Here is a 14,781-nt window from a genome sequence, read left to right on the forward strand (position 1 = left end):
GGGTCGATACTCTTGAAGGCACAGCAACCACAGGAGATCAGGGCCAAGTTCACGATGAAGGAGATACAAGAGGTTGTTGATCATTGTGTGGACTTCTTCATAAAGCAGGCCCAAGGAGCCTGGCCCCCGGAGAGGCCGCCACCTTCTGCCGCAACATCGCGGCGAGCATCAAGAAGGGAGATGCAACTCCCGACTCCAAGCTTACGAGGACTTCCATATCAACCTTGGCTGAAGAAGGAAGACATGCTGACGCAGGGCACTGACTCCAAGAGTAGTCAACCTTTAAGCAATGTGACGCAGGTTCAGCAAGAAAGCTCGGCCTCAAAGGCACGCATATTGCCAAAGAAGGCTGCAAGGACCTTGAGGCCATGAGTAGTTCTGAAAAGGAATGGAACCGCACCCGAAGTTGGAGGAGGCTCCCTACCATGGAGCCTGATCGCACATCATTGCGAGCAAGATCGAGGATCATGCAACGGGCGAAAGCCAGACCTTGACACAACAACTGGAGAACGAGGAAAGGCTTCCTCTGCAGAACTACAATCCTGCGAGAAAGTTGCCGTCAGTCTCGCGCAACTAAATGCCCAAAGTCTCCTATTGACCATCAAACATCATTGATACCCCAAAATAGAACCGTTTAACTTGCGAACAAAGACTCTTCATCACAATTGGTCGGTCATTGCCAGAGTCCTCGGAGCTACAGCATGTAATGTAGCAAGCACTGTCACCAAAGTCAGCCAACGTGAAGCCCACAGGCCATACGCATTGGCTCTAATGAACAAGCATGATAAGCTGGCGGGGAGCTATTTCTGAAGTTCACAGGGTGAAGCACAGGGCAGGCAGGGTACGTACCCATGCACCTGTGCTTGTTTCCTGCTTGCCCAGGCCAGGACACAGCAGCACTTGAGGACGAATCACATCGCTAGCGCAGAGCTGCCAGCCGAGACGTTCTGGAGCTGCCAACCTGGTTAATTAAGTGAGAGGACGTTGCATCTCTGACCCAGCATATGTGTCTCGGCCTCTACGAACACGCTACACAGCAAATCCAAACCGTCGCCGCTTGCCCTCGACGAAGTTATCGCGAGTCAAACCTAGACCTCGGAAACCGGGCATTGACCGGCGACAACAGTGATTCCCAACCCAACCCAAGCAATTGATTCGGACTGTCACGACTGCAGACCAATTACGTATCGTTTCAAGGGACATTGGGTCAGCCCCCTCAACACCAGCAAGCACAGCCCACGATGCTTGTCTCCCTGACCGTCGGCAAGGTCGACGCTGGCGTCACGGTTCTCTTGACGCCTGATAAGCGCTTGGTAAGTCTGTCCAGATACATGCCCTTCTGGAGGCAGGCACCTTGAAGCTCCCGGGAGCAGCTACGTCGCCTGCTTCTTCGATCAAGATTACCCCTTGATGTCTCGTTGCTGACTCTCACTCTTTCCAGATCGAGTTTCCCTCCATCCTTCTCCCTCCCAACATTTCCTCCGGCAGCATCGTCGATATTACCGTCTCCCGCAACCTCAACTCTGAAGGCAAGACCGAGAATGCCTTCCGCGAGCTCCAGGACCGCATCTACTCAGCGTTCGGTGCTTCAGCGCCCACCACACCCGTCCTCCGCTGCCGCAATGCCACGCAGACGTCCGTCGTCCTCGAATGGGACCCTATCGAGCTAGCCACCGCCGACCTCATCTCCCTCTCCCTGTACCGCAACGGCCAAAAGGCCGGCAACATCCCTCGCCCCTTGCAGATGCACAGCACCAAGATCAGTGGTCTGGCGGTCGATACCGATTATACTTTCCACCTCGTTCTGCGGACCACTGCCGGCACCTTCAGCTCCGACAAGGTTGTCGTGCGCACCCACAAGATGACGGACCTCAGCGGTATCACCATCACCACGGGCATCATGCCCGCCGCCACGAAAGAGGCGCTGGCCGCCGCCGTCGACCGCATTGGTGCCAAGATTGTCGACAGCGTCCGCATCGACACCACGCACTTTGTCACTACTGAGGGTCGCGGCCTGGCCTGGGAGAAGGCCGTCGAGACAAACATCCCCGTCGTGCGACCTGAGTGGGTCGAGGCTTGCGAGAAGAACGGCCGCATTCTCGGTGTCACCAAGTTCTACCTCGACGCTCTGAGGCCGGTTCCCTCCGGTGACGAGCTCCAGCAGGCCCCCACGCCGCCTCAGCCTCAGCAGCAGAGCCCGCAAACACAGAAGGAACTACCTTCACCTCCTCCAGGCACCTCGCCTGAGAACGGCGATGCCTCGTCCGCCAAGTCTCCCGAGGAGAAGCCACCTGCGCCCAAGGCAGAGGAGGAGCAGCAAACGGCCGGTGACGACGAGAAGGAAGCGGAGCAGAAGAGGATCGCCGACCAGGAAGAGCAGAAGGTGCGGTTCGAAGACAAGGAGGAGCAGAACCTTGCGCACCGCCCGAAGGAGGAAGATGACGAGAGCAGCGAGAAGGGCAAAGGCGACGAGGACAATCCGACCGGGAAGCCGGGCGCATCCCCTGACGGAGCATCTTTCGAAAATGTTGCCTTGTGAAGACGAGAAAGAGATCGAGGAGCTAGCTAAAAAGGAGCCAGAATGATTGCGGTCCTTTCTCAGCAAGGAGTTATCAGAGGAGAAGTCTCGGGTTCATGTACAACTAGTAGCCTTTTCTTCACGACATTTATAGAGTAAGTTGGACGGAATTTTACGAAGTTTCAGAATTATCACTTTTATTATCATGACCACAGCCCTTGTCTGCCTCTTTCGTGGGGTATCTCAGTCTCCATCAAGGCAGAATCTCCTTCCCCTGCCAGTCCCAACACCTGCCTCGTCCCTCCAACCCGACCTCCTTCGTGAGCACGCTACACATCCTCTCGACGGCATACTCTGGCTCAAACAGCTTCCCCTCGGGCACCCCATCCCAGAACGCCTTGCTCAACCCAGTCTTCACGGTGCCGGGGTGATACGCCACGGCCATCGCTTTCTCGCCGCTCCTTGCTCCCAACCACAGATCCAGACTCTTGGCCAGGCTCGTCACGCCCGCCTTGGACGCGCGGTAGCTGTACCACCCGCCCTTGCGGTTGTCCGACGTGCTGCCCACCCGCGCCGACATGGCCGCCCACACGGCCCTCCCCGGCGGCAGCCCCTCCTCATGCTCTCCCAGTGAGACGGCCTTGCGCGGGAGGAACCCCGAAAAGTGCTTCATGAGCATCATCTGGCCGAGCGTGTTGACCTTGAACGTCTCCAGCGCGGCGTCGTACTCGATCTGCGCGGGCGCCTTCTCCGGGTGCAGGATGCCCGGCGTCGCGAGCGCGAGGCGCAGGTGGTGCGTCGCCGGCGGGAACAGGGCCTTCGCTTCTTCCGCGGCGGCGGCGATGGTGGGCTCGTCGGTCACGTCGAGGCGGACGACCTTGAGGCGCGGGGCGAGGTCCTCGGCGCCGGGGAGGGCGTCGAGGATGTGGTGCTTGGCGGCCGTGGTGTCGGCGGCGCGGCAGGTCGCGAGGATCGGGGCGCGCGTCGTGAGGAGGAGGTGCCGGGTCAGGTGGCGGCCTATGCCCCTGGAGGAGGGGGAGACGAAGATCCAGGGGCTGGACATTGTTTGTCTTCTTCTTTCTTTTTTTGGTTTTCTTATCGTTTGGGGGCAGTTCGTCTCTTGTTCGGGGCTTGAGATGGTCTCGTGTCACGGTGTCGCGGTTTATTGGGAAGCCAGCCGTCTGAGCTTCCAAAACATGTATTGTGTAAATTCTTGCCGAACATCAGGCATGTGGTTCGTCCCGTTGCTAAGACAGGAATTTGTTCTTTTTTTGCTTAATTGAGTTTCAGGCGAGCCAAGTCAAAGACATCATGACTTGCAAAATATTGGGGCATTTCAGATGCGGTCCGCAACGACGTCATTGGCTGGAAGCGCCTTACATCCAGATTCACCTAGCACGACTTCTTTCCTCGATCGGATCTACGACAATTCCCCTGGCTAAACTGGCGTCCGGATCGGGAGCTAACAAGCGGCCGTTTCTGATCAGCATCTTCACGGGAGCATAGCGAATTTTTTTTTAAAAAAAAAATGCACGTGTAGAGGACAATATCTTTGGTGACTCTTCGTTGATTGTAGAGATTGGCGGCCGCATCTGCGGCGCCCAGGAGAAAGTTGGTCATGAGATGGAGGTAATGAGATACGTAAAACACATCACACCAGACATCTGCTCATCACAAATGCATGAGAGAGACTGGTTCTCCCGAGAAAGCCCATTGACAAAAGAAACTCGTTCCCGCAGCCTCCGTACAAGTCGTCAACGCTGAACCGAACCCGATTGAAGACTCGCGCAGCCCCCGGCCGTCAGGTCTCAACAGTGGAAAGAAAAAAAGCAGCAAGGACGAGACACAAAAGGAAAAAGGTATACCCTCCACGGTCCACGTTGATCAATATTGGAAAAGAAATAAGAAACATCGTCAACATCCCGCTTTAAATCATGTTGTAGTAGTACTCATTCGGACCACCGGGCTGCGGTGTCCGGATGCGCTCTGTCCGGTTCGTCTCCTGGCTCACGCGCGCGGCAAACTGAAGCTCCCTGATGAGAGGGTCCAGAGAGTCCAAGCCGCCGCGGGTGATGAGGGGAGGGAGGACGGGTGCACCGTGGCGACGGGCTCGAGGGGCCCCTGACCGACGGGACGAGGCGTTGTGTGAAGTTGACGGCCGGCGCGGTCTGCGATCGCGGTCGTGGTTGTCAATGAAGGCGCCGTCAAAATCCAGAAAGTCGTCTCGGGTGTCCGCAAGCCTCCGACGCGGCTGGGACTCGGACTGGTGCTGCTGATGATGTGACGACCTACTTTGCAACCGCCCGGTCCTGCGCACGCGGATTTCTTGCCGGGCGTCCCGGCTGATGCGGTGCTCCTCGTAGACAAAGTCGTGGTCGTCGTCGAGCGGCCAGTCCAGGGGTGGGGATGTGAGAAAGGGGGAGCCTGGGAGGCTCCTGAGTTCGTGCATGCAGCGCTCCAGACGGTCGATGAAGAGCATCTGGTTCTGTTCTTGCTGATGCATGCGCATCTCGAGACGTTCCTGGTTCAGGAGCATCTCGTGTGCGAGGTCGTTGACCCGCGCGCTGCGGAGGGAGGCGTAGTGGTTGCGGAGCTCTCTGGCGGACATGGAGAGAAGGTCGACAGGTGCTTCCTCGATCTCGGCGCGGGCGCGGCTCTTCGGACGGAGGGTGGCGGTCTCAGCTGCGTCGCCTTCGTCGGCTGCTGGCTGGCGTCGTCGTTGCAGGTCTGCGGAGCCGCGGGCGGTATTGAAGAGCTCTGGGTTCGTGTTCCCTGCGGTATGCGGGCGGGCGAGCTGGGTCGAGCTGGAAGGTTGGGCCGCGACGGTGGTCTGGCTGCTTGGGAAAGTGGGATGTGAGACTTCGACTACTGTAATTGGGGAGTTGAGGGTTGAAGCTGACCACCTCTCGTCCATGGGGCCTGTGGGCACGACTTCGGCCACGGGCATGATTGCACTGAGCCTTGGCCCCGAGCCAGGCTTTGGAAACGCCGCGATGCTGCCGGCGATGAATTGCTCTGTGGATGATCTCGGAAGGTCTACTTCGGCGTCGACTATGCTCAGGGGCGGAGAGGTCAGACGGGCCGAGTCGACCTGGGAGAGGGTTGCCGAGTCGGCGCGAGACATCCTGGCTGGGCGAAGGGGAGAGGAGCCGTCTTCGACAGCTTGGCCTACCTGGGCGGCGTCTGCATCGGAAGGCGCGAAGCTGCCTATCCGGTCCAAGAGCGGCACAGAGCTAGCCCAGCTGCCGCGGTGATAGCTTCCCCACCGGCGAGGCGGTTCGGAGCTGGCGGTGCTGTCTCTGAAGAGGCTGTTGTCGAAGTTGCTCGCTGCGGAATCCGCGGCGGCCATGGTGTCGTTGAGGAGGCTTGTGCTCAGCCAGTCCGGCGTCGGTGTCTCTTCGCGAGCGGTTTCCCACCCCGGAGTCAGTTCCTCCTGCGCGGTCTCCCAGCCTGGCGTTTCTGCTTGCTGGGTGGCCTGCCAGTCGGAGATCTTGCCGTTCGAGTCGGTGGTTGACGATGTCTGTTCCTTCTTAGCCATGTTGGCCAAGTTTGTCGCAGAGAGCTTTGTCCCCATGCCACGGAAGTTCCTTCCGAACGTGCCATCTCGAGAAGGCAGGCGGAGGTTGCTAATGACCGTCTCAGTTGTCTGTGGCCTCGGCGTGATTTCGCCGTCATCCTCCTGTTGCAGCTGCTTCAGGGCCCTAAGGGCCTCCATGTCTCTGTGTTTCAGAGACTTGACGCGGTCCCTGCGACTCTGTCTGGAGGCGGCGGTCCTCGTTGACGGATTACGAGAGGCTATAGAACCGTTCACCAGGGTAGTTTGGTTGGTGTCGCTACTCCCTGGCCGGATGGTGAATGACTGTCTTGGCGTCATTGACTCTGAATCTTGGAGTATGACCGATGCGGTCGAGTAGGCCCTTGCGGGTCGGGCTCTTGAGATGACGGGTTCAGATAATTCCGTCGTCGCAATGCTCGGACTTAGAGACGGCACTTCTGAGTACCCTGGACTAAGCTGAGGCCCATCAAAAGCGACACTCTGACGCTTTGTGCCGCCGCCAATCAAGCCGTCAATCGAAGGCTTGTCTCTCGCGGTGTCTGTCTTGGGCCGCACAATCTTGATGCTCGACCGTCGAGGCGGCAGGACGATGTTCTGCGGTCTCCTTGGAGACTTGCTCTTTGGCTTTTGGTGATGTGGGCTCGCAGGCTGCGAAAGGCTCTCCGAGATCCAGCACTCTCTGTCAATGTTCTCGCTGGGGGTCTGGGGCATCACTACAGGTGATGCCGGGAGCTCTGCGTACTGCGGTGGGGGTAACGGCAACCGCTCGCGCTTCGGCTTGGAAACACTCGGTTTCCCGCGCAAGCTTCCTGGCGGCGTTGAATAAGGTGTTCTGGGCGGGCTCAGGGGGTTGGGGTTGACTTTGGGCCAGATAGACACGTTGCCCTTGACCCCCTTGCACCGTTGCGACTTCGTGCTCATGGTGTTCATGGTGTTGAGTGTCGACAGCGATCCCTTTTCGCTGACGGTCTTGAGAACGGTCACGGTGCGCTCACTGGCGTAAGGCCTTACCTGTCCGTTGAGAGTATCCTCGCTACCCCGGGCAGGAGTAGGGGGGAGCGGCGGGGTGGCATTGAAGATGGCGAGCGCCCAGTCGGAGTCCGGTCCTACGTGGCAGTACTCCAACGGAATAGAGATTGCGATATGCGAGTTTCCGCTCGCCGTCTTGGACGCGACGGCAGAGTTGGGCAGTCCCGCGGTCCGTGGCCGACGGGCAGGCGACTCCGACCTGGCGCGGGTGCGCGGGCGGCGCAGCTTTTTGAACAGCCTCCACCTCTCGGGTTCCTCCTCCTCGTCCTGGGGTTCGTCGTGCTCGAAGACGGATCGTTGTTCGGAGCGCTGCGGTGGGGGTGAGTTGGTCCGGAAGAATTCAATGAGGTCGCCCAAGCCCTGTCTGTCGTTGTTTTCCCTGGCGCGAGCGCGGACGGCGCCCCATTCGGAATCGGAGTCCGCGGTGTCGATCCGGCTGAGTGCTTGCGCAAAGAGGTCGTTTGATGATCTGGCTGGGCGCGGAGAGAAACCTCGTTCGCCGTCGCTGCCGAAGCTGCTGAAAGTTCCCCGGCGACCTCTGTTTAGAGAGAGGTCCAGCCGAGGAGGACCCAAGTTCGTTGACACAGCCATGACCTCGGAGTCCCTGTGGATGATGCTCTCGGAGATGGCCATTCCGTCACTGGCGGGAGGTCCAATAGTGCAATTGACTGTCCTGGGATGACATGCCCAAGGTTACCACGGTAGACGGGACCTGAAAGTCCAAGTGTTTGACGAAGCAGTCGTACAGTTGTGGTGGGTTTCGCGACTCGCCTGCGGCGTAGCAAGCTATGTGTGATGATGGTACGGGACGTCTGGCGACACCCGTCAGTGTAATGGGATGATGATCACGCAACCGGGATGAGGGAGATCAACCGTGATTTGCATCCAGGGTCCCAAGCTGTCGTTTACCGGAATAGTAGGTGAAGAGCAGAAAGAGAGGGGGAGGGGGATGTAAGATGAAGGATGGGGGAGATCAAAATATCAGGGTTCATCGAGCAACACCTCGAGAGACAGGACCATCCCTCGGGTCTCGAGCGCAGGATGGCGGACGGCAGGGATCGATATATGTTCTGGTCCGGCCGGATTCCCTCTGAGCGACCGTTAGACCTGAGCGAGGAGAGAGAGAGAGGGAAAAAAGGCGGGAGGGGAGACAGACGGTGGCAGACGGAGGCAGTGGAAGCGTCAAACCATCGCGGGGAGGCGTCCGTGCAAAATGATGGGAACGAGGGCTACAGAGGACTCAGGGCTTGCGCCATGGCCAGACTCTGTCAGGAAGAAGACTGAGGGACGGGGGAGGGAGAACACACATACACAGACTCACAGCTGCCATATTGCAGTGTCCATAGACACACGCGGTGGGTGTCCAGAGAGAGAAGTCGAGCGAAGAGAGGGGACCAGACGAGACAGCAACAGGCCAGGGCAGATCAAGGGAGGAAGAGGGCGTCGTCACTAAGAGTTTTAGACCGTCGTCTAGGGGCTCGGGCGGAGAGTGGGCTCGTGGCGCTGAGACTTTGGGGTCGGGATAGCCTCTCAAGCGAATTTGACAATGCTATTTTCTTTCTTTTTCCTCTTTCACGGGCCAGGCGTCGTTGAAGGGAAAGAAGACGGTCCACGAGGTATTCCAAGACATTGGAAGCCCGGGCTGCTGGCTTCCAGAGTGTGTGTCTGTGTGAGAGACAGCGAGAGAAAGAGGAGAGTGCTCGCTGTACGCGTTGTGTACTGTCTTGGCCCCCGGAAACGATCAAAGAGGAAGGAACTCGAACCAAGGAAAACGTAAAGTGACAAGCGCCACAATGGAGCTTCATGTTTCTTTTGCCGGCGCCTTGCAGACGGGCTCGACCAGTGTGCCGTGCCAGTGTCACTTGAAAACGACAGGGCCACTCCCACTCCTACATCTCCCATATTGGGGGTCGAGGAGCAAGTAGGTGGAGGCGGAGAAGTGAAGACGAAAGAAAGGCCGAAGCTGCGACGGGGGCGGAAGACCTGAGCCCGTAAAGCTCCTCAATTGGCAGGCGGCCCCCGGGGGCATCACCGTGCGGCCAGTAGTCTGGGACAATCATTGCAATAGAAGTTGCTTTTTCTTTTCTTCTTCCCTTCGTCGGCTGTCAGTATGGCACAGAACTTCTCCGCAGACAGAAAGACAGCGCGGCGGAACGAGGCAGCCGCGGTGCGGTGCATTGCGCTGCGTCGGAGTTGAGCAAAAGACAGCTGTAGAGGGGAAGATTCGAGCGAGAGAGAGAGCAAAAAAAGAAACCAGACGACGATCGACCAGTCTGGCGTGCGTCGGACAAGGACATGGTTGCTCGGTTGGGGGATCGGGGGGGAAGTGCCGCGGAGGAAATGGGTGGTGGCCCCAGGCCGCTGGGTGACCCCAGCAAGGGATATGCGGTAGGGATGTTTGCGCAGGTCAGCGCAGTGGCATGGCAGCCGGCGGCCCAGCGATGCAGCACCCAACATTAGCACCATGCAGCAGCGCGCGATCCACTGCCTTGATATGCGCTCCAGTTGGTGTGCTGCAGGGGTAGACGTGCCCAAAGTGCATTCTTATCGAAAGAACTGTTAGAACTGGACTCTGCGGATGCAGACAGGAACGATGAGGAGGGTCCTCTGGCGTGTCTCTTGTTCTGACTACCTTGCCGTGTGACGAACTGGCAACAGCAGCCTTCGTGTCCCGTCTCAGATGAAGGGGGCTTCTGGTTGGGTAGTTGCTGTTTCTCACGTCCGCTCGTCATACTGAACACACTTGCCAGTTATCCGTGATGGCGTATTTCTGCTTGGATCCAGAACCCAACATGCCTTCGTGGAGGTATCCGCAGGTAGGAGAGGCTTGCCGTTGATCGGCCCGGATGGGAGCGTCCACCCACCAAACACGATATGCCGAGATTGGGACGCGCAGAAAAGGCGGAAGAGGCAGAAAAGCGCAATCGGACTACTCCTTGGTAGGTACCTAGGTGATTGCCTTACCTAAGGCGTTATGCGACGGGGCTTGTCATATAATGGAAGGAAGGGGGCTAGAAGAGGTGGCTTGGAGGGTGCCCGGGCTAAGCTGCGAACTGCATTCATCGCGAGCAGGCACGCTGTGGCTTGTGGCTTGCCTTTGGCTCTGTCATTTCTCTCTTTCTCTCCCACTTAGTTACTGGGATCGCAAGATACCGCTCGCGCCATGGGATACACAGAGATGCGGCGATGCTCGCGTGCAATTGCTTGCGGAACCTGTAACAAATGTGTAGCCACCAGCATTGGGGATACAAGCAATGGAACATGAGTGAAGTGACGTCGGCTATTCTTTCGGCTGAAGCAGCTCCCTCAAGTCGCACCTTCAGGTCGTGTGCCGCGTCTAGCACCTTACGTAAAGTGCCTTAATTTCCAGAATCAAACTTTTTCGAGATTCTGCCTTGAATTACACGAACCTTGGCTCCGGTACTCACGTAGCCGAGCCGCGATGATGCACCGCCTTCACCTACTTGGGGGCTGGATCAGTGAGTGTGAGGTTGGAGGAGGAGGAGCTCTCCGTCCCACTGAGGATGGAAACGTCCAAGTAAGCGGGTCCCTCACTAACAGCCACTGCAACAGTCAGAACCAAAACCAAACCGTCTCAACGCCGTCAACGGGCTCAAGCGTTAGCGGCCCCCTTAGCTCTGCACCCTTCAGGCACACCAGAGGGAGCTGAGTTCAGAGCTCACGCCCAGCTTCATTCATTATCATTACCCTGCCTTAAGGTACCTTAGGGTTATGTATGGTATGATGCAAATGGATCGAGCACTTGATGAAAGCCATCCGAGTTATGTCCATGTTCAATATCAACGTGAGATTAGCTCATCTCAAGACACGCGCCGAGAATTATTCGTCAGACCAACCTCACAAACCTTACTTTGGATCACATTCCAACCACAAGGCTGCTTGTGATCGCAGACATGAGATGCCATCAAACACGCCAATCTGGCATATCGAGGTCGGCATGTCGTCAGTTCTGCCTCTGCAGGGCATCCATCCACACCTCCCTGTCCATGCCCTGTGCAGCTGAATGACGGCCCTGCCCTTGCTCACATCATGCCGCCGCCGATGCTACGCTGAACATCTCTGGCCCCCCAAAAAGGCCCCAGAGGGACCCCAACGCCCCCCAATTGGCACTCTGCGATGCACCAAAAGACGATCCATGCACAAAAAAGCTGCAGTGCACATCCCGCTCGCTAAACTTATCCCAAGATCCAGGTTCCGTCCGTCGTCGTTGTCGTTAGGTTGTCGTCGTTGCCCGGGCGGATCCCCGGCGGGCTCCTCCCTGCTTTCTCCAGATCCACAGCACCGTCCACCTCAGTCAGGGCCCTCCTCCTCCCCTCCGTATCGCCAGCGTTCCCACCCACACGGCTCGATATACCTACCTAGGTGAGGTCCCATTTTACCACCACGACACTCCATTCTGTGCCCCCTCCCTCGGCCTCCATCCTGCTATCCCTCTACTCCCATCCACTCCATCGTCCCCGACAGCATTCCCAGATCGATAGATCGTGATCCCGATGTGACTCCAGAGTGCCATCTGAGCCCCCAATCCCCGTCCGACTATTTCCAACCGACCTGAACCTTCGGCCCCATCCCGTATCGTATCCCTTGACCCTCACACATCGCCCGCCGCCCTGTGTGCCTCCGTCAGCTCTCTCCATCGCCACAACCGCAACCCCTCACAACCCTCACAGTTCGCCGGCCCGCAACGCTTAGTCTCCTCCCGCACCCGCCCTCTCGCCGCCGAATGTCTCTCCTTCCCAACGAGAGCCGAAACATGCGCCCTCAAAAACAAGAAACTCCCACGCACACACGCTCACACGCTCACAACGCCGCAGCCTGCCAGCCCGCAGGCCGTGCCGAACCTGTCCGACGCCAAACACCACCACCCAAACTCCCCCATTTCCAACCCCAAGGAAAAAGGCCCAAGACATGGCTAAATCGCAAGGATGTTCAGCTTTACGATTCCTGGACTCACCAGAGTTTGGACCAACTCTTAAGTGAACAGGGGACCCCCCTTCCTCTTCCGCGCTCCTCCTTACCCATCCACCATGATCCTCCCCACCCATCCCCCGCCAAATCCGTCAACCAAGGTGTGACTCCCGTCAAAACCTTCAGATGGCAAACAAGTGACAGATGTCTTCCTTCCTCCACTTGGTCCGTCCTTCCTGGCCCCCATCAATCCTCCATGCATCAGTCACGTAACACATCATGTCTCTCCTGCTCGCAAAAAAGTGAGTCATTTTTGAATCAAGTCATTTGAAACATCTTCGTAAAAATCTAAGATTCAACAGCAAAAAACAACGACACGAAATAAACAATTTCCATGGCTGGCCTGGACTGGGCCAGAATAACTGTCCACTCACTCTCATCCCGCTTCCGTCTTCCTTTGCAACGGCGGCGAGACCTTATCCGACTCTCCAATGCCACTGAGACACACAAATAAGGAAAGCCATGTGGTCTCCCGCTTTCCGCCATAACCTTCTTTCTTTCGCCCGTCATATCCTTCTTCCTCATGTTTCTTTCCCCTTCTGCTGGAAAAGCCAGCCCCCCTCCATCATCGGTGTCGAAAAGCTCCAAGTGTAGCTATTTTCATCCCACCCAATAGGAAAGCTTGCAACTTTCGGCCGGCCCTCGGACAGACGCCGTCGCCACAGCGCCGCCCCCCGGCCCAGTCTTGCCAAGTTTCGAGCCACACATTCATACGCGACTACTCTTGCAAGCTGCCTGCCAGCCTTGCCCCAGAAGAGTCTGGCCTGCTTTGCTGAGTGTGTCTGATGTGGATGTTTGCACCAGCGCGCAAGTTTCTTTTCCCAGCCGGAAAGCCTGTCCCCCGACGCCGCAAAGCCGAGACTTGGTAAACGGCTTTTGAAGCCCTCCGTCTTGACGGAAAGCGCGGCGCCGGCGCGACGCCAGCGGGTGTTTCATGTGTGAAAATTGTAGGGTGCAGTTCCTGTTCGTCCCGCGCGGGGAGAGTAGCAGGCAACTTGGCAGCGTGTTATTAAATCATCGTAAAGAGATGTTGCTAGCCACTTGCAGATCAAGTAAGCTGCATGGAGCCATCCTCGTTATCATCTCTGTCGTCTCGGCGGTCTTCTCCGTCGTCTGTGTTGTCAGGGTTGTCTTTGCCGCTTCGCAAGTTTACTCGTTATACGCCTGATTCCATTGAAGTAAGCTCTTCCGGCTGGTACTCAGGCAGAACGATGCAACGTAGCAGAGCAATGGCTAATACATACCGCGAAGGATTCCCTTTTTCTTTGCCGCCGCTGCGCTCATGTGGTCTGTTCGACATGGTAAGTTTCTCGCTCAGTAAGCTGCAGACCTGCCACGACGTGGCGAAGCTACTGGCACCACATCCTTCGATCAAGTCTCGCAGCCTTCACCCGGAGCACAAGCTGCTTTTGATTTCGAAATTATTCGTAGATTTTACAAGCCGAGGCATGGTAAGTGGAAATCGTGCTTGCACGGTTCACCGGACGTGGATATCGTCTGGTCGAGAACGATGCACCTCAGCATTGAGTTTCGAATCCTACGTAGTTTTCCCTAGGAGAGCCACGCGCGAAGTGCAACCAGAGAGCCCATGTGATGACCAAATATCGTGGAAAAGCCCTTGAAGCATGCCCTAGTTTAGGTACACACTGCAATAGGGCTCGGTAATGGAACTGGGTTGTTTCTGAAGATCATGAGGTTGGATCCGGCCAGAGTCGTGCTATCATGAATTGTAAGAGCCTAACACTGGGTCTTGCCTAAACCGGGTGAAGGTCCCAAAATCGGCGACTGCGGTCTGAGTTGGTCCAATTAAACGCGGTGCGGCCTTGGAGCGGCGCGACGTCCTGATAGCGAGCAACTCTGGCCCTATCTAAGCGCTAATCAGCCCATTCCCAGGTGAATTTCCTGTCACCTTCAATACCTACCAACAACATGTTGCGCCGCTCCCACAGCTGTAATCTGTCTGCGAAGTCGCCGAGTCAAAGATGATCTCAAAGAATATTTGTTCGTAAATGACGATGCTGCCGTCATCACGGTCATGGTGCAGACTGGCCGAGGTGCCTGACTTGGCCACGGCAGAGCAGGACCTCGTTAGCTGCAAAGTCATCTTCCATCTCGTCGAATTCGACAGAGTTATCAAAAGAGCGACTGTCCTTAAAAGTTTGCATCGATTTTCATGATCTTTCTGATGCAAATAGCAGGCTCTGCCGGCACTATCAACAAGACTAGCCGCCGACACTTCTATCACACGTCCCAGCCAAGCTGCTAATGCGGTGCTTGCGCTTCCGACTCCTAACCAACCCGTCGTTCTTGTCGTTGCCGGCCCCGCTCCACTTTTCGCCCTCGGCGCTGGTTCCTGGCACTCTCACGCTTTTATCCCCCTGGTCGACACCTTCGTGCCCTCCCTTCGCGGCACTCATTCGTACGGAGAACTTACTAATAGCTTCGCTGATGCCTACACCACCGCTCCCTACGACGGCCCTCCCTCCGCTCCTACGGCAGCGACTTGCAGAGTATCTGGACAGTATAAAGCTCACGAGGACGATGAGAAACAGGAGCAATGATAGTGAAGACAGTATCACTTTACGATATTGAGTAAAAATATGTCGCCGACGTGCTCGCTGCTTCTCGATACATGTTCAAGATCATAACAAAGACACAAATGACAACTGCTGCAGAGGGGTTGGATGTC

At 57.0% G+C, this 14,781-nt stretch overlaps 2 protein-coding genes across 2 annotated transcripts; one reads left to right on the forward strand and one right to left on the reverse strand.

Annotated features, from left to right (window-relative positions):
- Positions 1-1,241: 1,241 nt before the first annotated feature.
- cfr1 (Cell fusion protein cfr1) lies at positions 1,242-2,539 on the forward strand (the record flags this gene model as incomplete). Its single annotated transcript, XM_036644159.1, has 2 exons — positions 1,242-1,313; positions 1,442-2,539. 2 exons carry the CDS (start codon positions 1,242-1,244, stop codon positions 2,537-2,539), a joined length of 1,170 nt encoding a protein of 389 aa, XP_036490234.1.
- Positions 2,540-2,771: 232 nt separating this feature from the next.
- CGCS363_v012311 (NADPH-dependent aldehyde reductase-like protein) lies at positions 2,772-3,581 on the reverse strand (the record flags this gene model as incomplete). Its single annotated transcript, XM_036644160.1, has 1 exon — positions 2,772-3,581. One exon carries the CDS (start codon positions 3,579-3,581, stop codon positions 2,772-2,774), a length of 810 nt encoding a protein of 269 aa, XP_036490354.1.
- Between the last annotated feature and the right edge of the window lie 11,200 nt (positions 3,582-14,781).

The sequence above is a fragment of the Colletotrichum siamense genome (genome assembly GCF_013390195.1).
Source record: "Colletotrichum siamense strain Cg363 chromosome Unknown KSG_Cg363_contig08, whole genome shotgun sequence".
Taxonomy (NCBI): Eukaryota; Fungi; Ascomycota; class Sordariomycetes; order Glomerellales; family Glomerellaceae; genus Colletotrichum; species Colletotrichum siamense.